The sequence below is a fragment of the Oreochromis niloticus genome, linkage group LG8 (genome assembly GCF_001858045.2).
Source record: "Oreochromis niloticus isolate F11D_XX linkage group LG8, O_niloticus_UMD_NMBU, whole genome shotgun sequence".
Classification (NCBI taxonomy): domain Eukaryota; kingdom Metazoa; phylum Chordata; class Actinopteri; order Cichliformes; family Cichlidae; genus Oreochromis; species Oreochromis niloticus.
In genome coordinates, this window is record NC_031973.2 from 28,509,503 (window position 1) to 28,516,674 (window position 7,172).

A 7,172-nucleotide genomic window follows, 5' to 3' on the forward strand; every position below is an offset into this window, starting at 1 on the left:
GAAATAATAACCCCACTACCTCTCTCCTGCTGTGACTGCTCCTGTCTCTGGAGGAGGATGATACAGAGTTTCCAGGTTAATACGATATGACGGAGAATGAGAGCATGCAGCAGCCTGCAGAGACAAACATGGTTAAACCACAAAACTTTAAATGTCCCGGAGCTCTGTCCTCCCCTCCACATGTGTGTTAAGCACATCTTAATGATGTCAGCAGTAGGGTCATAGTAGCTTTGTGTTCACACTGTAATTATGTTGTTTTGTCACAGCTGACATCCCACACAAACTTTTTCCTTTCATTCCTCTGAGACAGCTTCATGTCTTTACTCAGAAACGTCTGTTTATGATGGCCTCTAACGGCTGCACTGTGTGGAAAACCTGAACAAGTGAGTCATATGGCTCAGCTTGGTTAGCCTGTGAGTACTTGCACACATCGACAGAAAGAGGAACAATGCACAAACACACATAAATCATTTCATGATAGCAGAGACATACCATTCCTTTTACCAATACTCCCATCCTAAAGCTAAAACTTGAATTCAGACTTCACCACATTAGCTTTACTAATCAATCTTTTTATCCTATATGAATTTGGATACACCAACCAGCACAACGCTGCTCTGGACTGTGATATGTAACAAAACACTATATCAGCTTTAATATGTCAGTAATGTAAATGGCCTGTATTTATATAGCGCTTTACTAGTCCCTAAGGACCCCAAAGCGCTTTACATATCCAGACATCCACACACACATTCACACACTGGTGATGGCAGCTACATAGTAGCCACAGCCACCCTGGGGCGCACTGACAGAGGCGAGGCTGCCGGACACTGGCGCCACCGGGCCCTCTGACCACCACCAGTAGGCAACGGGTGAAGTGTCTTGCCCAAGGACACAACGACCGAGACTGTCCAAGCTGGGGCTCGAACCGGCAACCTTCCGATTACAAGGCGAACTCCCAACTCTTGAGCCACGATCGCCCTATGTGTTAAGCCACGTTAACAAAACCTCTATCAGATGAAATAATGTCACTATTTGTGCTCTTTTCTCCACAGGATGAAGTCAAAGTTCCCTCAAAACTCAGCATTTCAAAATCCATGAAGGTTTCTGAGTCTGTGTCGGGAAGCAGAGGAGGGAGTCTGCTCGAGCTCAAAGAAGCTGCGGAAGAGCCCGGGGAAGAGGGAGGAGAAGGAGAAAAGGCAGACAAACCTCACGTGGACCTCTCATCGGACGAAGAGGGTTTGGATATCGAGGAGGCCATCGAGGAGACTCGTGCCGAGCGCATCAAGCGCAGCAGCCTGCAGCGTGTACAAAACCTGAAGACTGTTTTCTCAAAGGAGAAGATGGATAAGACCAGAGCAAAGACCAAAGAGAACCTGGAGAAGACCAGACAAAAAACCAAGGAGAACCTTGAGAAGACAAAGCAGAAGACAAAGGAGAACCTGGAAAAGACAAGGCAAAGAACCAAGGAGAATTTAGAAAAGACCAAGCAGAAGACCAAGGAAAACCTGGAGAAGACTCGCCACAACATTGAGAAGAAGATGGGAAAACTGGGGACACGCATGAGCGTCAACCCTGAGCGCAAACAGAAGATCAAGACATCCAGTGACAAGATGAAGAAAGCCTTCACACCAGACCATGTGGTTTATGCCCGGTCCAAGACCGCTGTGTACAAAGTGCCTCCCTTCACCTTCCACGTCAAAAAAATTCGGGAGGGTGCTGTTGAAGTGGTTCAAGGCACTGAGATGGTCGAGGTGTCGCAAGATCCCGAGCCCTTTAGCGAAGTGGATGCGGAGGCTGAGGAAGAAGCGGTGGAGGTGGAGATGGAAATGATGAATGGAGGTGGTGATGAGGAAGAGGCTGATGAGGACGAAGAGGAGGACAGCCACGATGCTCTGCAGGAGCACGATGAGAGAGACAGAGATAGCGATTAAAGATATAAAACAGATGCTAACAAAATCATCAACCCCAGAGATCTAAAAAAGATATGTCAAAATTAAGATACTACAGAAAATTATGAGGCTAATTACAACCTGGGTATTATTATTATTGCTATTTTGATTTTGGCCATTATTCCTGCCAATTAAGACAACATTGTGTTCACAAAAATGCTTCCTGGGAACATGTAAAAGAAAGAAAGAAAAGAAAGAAAGTGAGCATTCAAACAGACTGTAACCATTCTCTGCAGCCAAACAGAACAATTGTAAACACAACTAAACTAAACATTGTAAGTCAGAGCTTTTCCAGGAGGCTGGTGATGTCTTTAACCGACCTTTGGCTCTGTTTCCATCTCACCTGCATGTCTGCCTGCTTCAAAGCTCCACTGGCCCTGATTGTTCTGCAGTCACAGGGCTCATTCCATACAGCTGCACTTGCAGTCAGAGTCAATCCTTCTATTATGAATTTTAACTACATTAAAAGTAGCACAACAGAACAGAGAGAAAACGGGGCTATAGCCATGGAGAGTGCTAACACATTTGGCTTTTCAGCTCTATAAGGTGATAATAAGTGTTTGCATCATCTACAGAGGCCCCCCAATAAGGTCCCAGCTCCTTTTTATGGACCACGAGCTAAAGGCTGCACTGTTATTAAGACCACAACAAGTTATATTTTTTCCTTTATTTGATTACATATTATGGCTAAAGAATCACTATTCAAAGAAATATGTGACATTCCTCTCAGATTTGCAAAGGTGGAGTGTAAATGATCATGAGCAAAGACGAGGAAAAAGGGAAGAAGATGAATGTTTGTTTGAATTATCGCCTTCTCAGAAAGTGTCCCTTTTTCATTTTCTCAGTCTGACTCACAGCTAGAGAAGGGTTTGTTTAAAGGATGTCGGGTTGCAGATTCCCGACTGATAAATGATAAATTCACAGAGTAAATATTCGCGCTTATCCAGAAATATCAAGTATCACACATGCTATGCTATTCCTTCCACCTTCTCTACTTACTAATGTTATAGTATTCTGCTTAATTTACTCTTTACTTAGAAGCACAATGATGTCTGTTATCAAGCTATTGTTGAGTATTTGTGTATTTGTATGTGATCACAGTTTATATCAGGCTAATGTTCTTACTGCTGACAGACTGTAGTAGACTCGCTGTCTCTTTGTTGTTTTTACAGAACATTGTGCTGCCATTTCTCCCAAAGAACAACCGTTATGAAAATGAAGGTAGTTAGGTCCATTACTTTTCCCTGAGCGATCTTTTCCTGTCTTGAAAAATGTCTTCTGTTATTTTTCATTGTTTTTTGTTGTTCAAAAGAGTTGGGTAAAGAAACTGCCACAAGGACCAATGCATCCTCAGCTTTTACAATCACTGCGTGCTCTCTGGAGCTTTTATCCTAGTATGTGACTGCTGCAGTCTGACACTGACCCCTAGTGCACGGCCGTTTCAACATATTTTCCTCTACACGTGCATTCACCAATAAAACCAGCAGCTCTTTTTTAAATAAGCATTTCATTCACATATTTTCTCGGTTGCTTACATTTTTAAGAAGACGTAATAAATGTGTTTTAAATATTCACCACTCCTGCTGGTGTTTTAGGAAAAGAAAGAAGTCAAGACTTTATGTTGATTTGCGTTTGAATGTTCTGCTCTGACTGCATCTCTGTAGCTCATTCATCATATATTTCTACAGGTGTTCTGTGGTAAGGGCAGGGGGCGTGGCCACAAGCCTAAAGGCTACAAATACATGACAAATGATTCTAGGAGAGCTTCACGTAACTGTTCCCAAAGGTTTCTGCAGTGTTTGTATTGTCAAAGCTTAGTTCCCAGCTCAGAGTCGTCACCGTTTCGTGTTCATCTTTGTACATAATGTGAATCACAGCCAGTGCGCTGCTGTCTGCTGCCTGCGCTTCTTCCACATTTACTTTCTATGTCAAACAATTGTGATGTTTGCACAGCTTTCACAGTGCAACAAATGACATTTATATGTAAGGACAGGTGAAATATTTTAGCATTGTCAATGTACAGTTGAGACCTTTGGTGATTTGATGCTCAAACCACTAAAAGGGGGAAACAATGCCATGTCTGTGAGAGCAGTAACAACATGCAGCTGCACCGAAGCCTGTGCCAATGGAACAAATGTTCTTTACACTTAACTGTTTCCTTGCTTTTGTTTCCTTTGTAATGTTACTTTGCTTAACCACTAATGATTTCATTAAAATGCTTTTTGGTTCACAGCTTCTTTGTCTTTATTGAATGGTTTCTGCTGCTCTAAAACATTGATGTGATATTACAGAATTTGAAATGCAAGGGCACCATCATTTATTCATCGTCACAGTGAGTTCTGATTGCACGATCACACACCTGTGTGTGAAAACTTTGCACAATAAATTAGGATTTTTGTGTTTGGTCAGTGATTTCTTTGTTGGAAGATGCTTCTTGGCTTACGTCTCATTCAGCTGGACAGCCTGTTGATTTCTCCTTAAATGGCGCCTCATTGGTAAGGATAATGCAATTGTGGGTTGAGCAGCAGAGGTGAGTATGTGGGTTGTGCCTATGCAAAACTAACTTGCCAAATCTGCCAAAACAGAACACACACATAAAAAAGGCACTAACTTTGTACATGTACAATGATATTCTGCTGCTGGCTCTTGTTTGATGTCGTTTATTGGATTGGATGATTGAACACATATTAGTAATTTAACAGTTTATTCATTTAACAAACAGAAGCATGTGAAAGGAACCTCCAACAGCCACAACATACTCAAAACAAAAATCTGTTCAACTTCATTGAATGTAATTTTCTTATGCCACCATATTTCCATCTAAAACTTAATCAAGATACATCAAACAAACTTAAGTTATGTGAACATGACAAACATTCACCGGTTACCTTTCATCGAGTCCAACTGTTTGGCTCCAGTAAATCCAACAGACGCAGACTAAATTAACACAAAACTCTTCAGAGCAACACTTTTTTTTCCCTTCTTGTATCAACTGTTATGTACTTTGTGTAACAAGTGGCATTCTTGTTAAATGAACAAATACACAGAAAATATTACAAATATCAATGTTGTTTCAATTAGATTCATTTAGTTAGATAACAAAATTTACCACAGATGAATGACATTATTAACGCATCCAAAGAAATATACATTTTCTTTCTGTAACTGGCAAGTGTAATAACTTTTATACATAGAGATTACATGCAGGACTGCAAACTTAAATACATTATTTTTAGACTGACTGTAAAAGACGATTGTTTTAAAAAAAATGATATTATTAAACATATTTAACATACATGAAAAAGTCCCATTTTGAAACCTCGAGCTCAGCATTTGTGGCGTAGCAGTGTTGGTGTTTCGACTCTGCACACGTTTGCTAACATCTCAGCCAGTGAGATCCCAGATAATCCTCCTTTCTGAAACATGTTCTGCTGATTTTTCACTCAATTTTAGTCCAAGGGATGAACCACAGACAACTTCCCTGCATTTTATTTATATAGCACTTTGTTTTCAACTGGAAGTTGTCTGAAAGTGCTGTACATTTGACATGACAGAACCCCCCTGTGGCGAGGTGTGGTTTGCGATGCCGCTGCAGAGAAGGGACACACCTGCACAGCATCGGCAATTACGCCTCGCCGGCATAAGAAGCTGTGTTCTCTGGTTATTGCTGTTGTTGGTAGCTGTGGGGTGAAAGCTGCAGCCAGTGTGTAAACAAGCAACCGTGAGAGAATAAAGTGCTGAAATCATGAATATGTGGACAGGTCTGCCGTGTCATTGTTACACCCCCGATGCATTAATTATGATTATTTCTTTTTTAAAGCTAAATTAAAACAAAATCAGAACATGAGATTAAATTGAAGCAGTAAAATCAGGGCCAAACTGTGTCATATGCCAAACAATCAAAATGGGTTTTAAGACGCATTTTAAAAATGGACAGTGAAGCGGCCTCTCTAATGTGCAGGGGCAGATTATTCCAGAGGTTAGGAGCAGCAATAGAGAAAGCCCCGCCCCCTCTGAGCTTCCCCTTGGACCCGGGTACCTGCTGGTCAGCTGGGGTCTGACTAAGGACAAAGAAGCTCAGAGAGGTAAGGTGGGGCAAGACCGTTTAAGCATTTAAAAAACAAACAATAGAATTTTAAAATGAACTCTAAGAATGAGAATATAAAATGAGGAAAATCAGGCTTTGCCAAGCGCCTTAAATGATAAAAACTTGACAATAGACCTAATTTGAGTGTCCAATTTAAAAATCACTGTCCATCTCAAAACCCAAGTTAGTAACAACAAGTTTAAAATACTCTGCCAGGGGTCCCAAATCAATAGAGGGGTATCACAAGGTCTGCTAGGACCAAACATGATCACCTCTGTTTTGCTTGCATTACATTTTAAAAGTTCAGGGCCATCCAAGTAGAACAAGTGGAGCAAAAGATGACAGTCAATAACATTCTAAAAAATAATTTATTAATACAATGAGCCAAAAATGAAGGCTAAAAACCACACAGTCCAAGGCCAGAGCCTTGCCACGAGCCAGTTGCACTTCACATGTCGACCACTTTAACAGGGATCAGCAGTTGTCCTCCAAGACCCACCACCCTGTAAGAAGAAGGCCAGTAATCACTCCAGTCTCAGCAACATCACTCTGCCTTTAGGCTGCGGCATACTGTAGGCCCTGTCCTGCACAGAGAGAAAAATATCACAGCAGGCGTGTAAATACAATGAAAATAGACCTAGAATTGAGCCCTCGGGGCCCCCAAACAGAAGAGCAGCGGAAAAGGACTCGTACCCTAAAAAGTTAGAAAATTCTGTCAGAAAGATGAGACCTAAACCAATTCAAAGCAATACCACCAATGTCTGCAGGTTGGTGTAAATGAGACAGTAAAATCATGTGGTCTACAGTGTCAGAAGCAGCTGTTAGGTCAAAGAGGACAAGAACAACATGATTACCAGAATCACAGGTAAGGAAGATAACATAAAAATCTTTAAGAGTGCTGACTCAGTGCTTGGGAGGTTTTTAAAACCTGATTTTAAAAAAATAACATTGATTGGGAATATACAATTTTCTCCAGGATTTTAGACAGAAAAGGCAGCTTGGAGATAGTTAACCACTACAGTGTGGTCCACATTAGATTAAACTGAAGCAGTAAAATCAAGGTCAAACTCTTTCATACGCCACAGAGTAAAAATGGGTTTTAATACGTGATTTAGAAATGGACAATGAAGGGG

General features: G+C 41.2%; 1 protein-coding gene across 1 annotated transcript in view; it reads left to right on the forward strand.

Annotated features, from left to right (window-relative positions):
* cavin1b (caveolae associated protein 1b) overlaps positions 1–4,184 on the forward strand; it is a 29,061-nt gene extending 24,877 nt beyond the window's left edge. The window contains exon 2 of the mRNA XM_003454046.5: positions 1,056–4,184. Within this exon, the coding sequence (XP_003454094.1) occupies positions 1,056–1,934 (879 nt within the window). The 3' untranslated portion in view covers positions 1,935–4,184. The remainder of the gene's footprint in view (positions 1–1,055) is intronic.
* Positions 4,185–7,172: the final 2,988 nt, after the last annotated feature.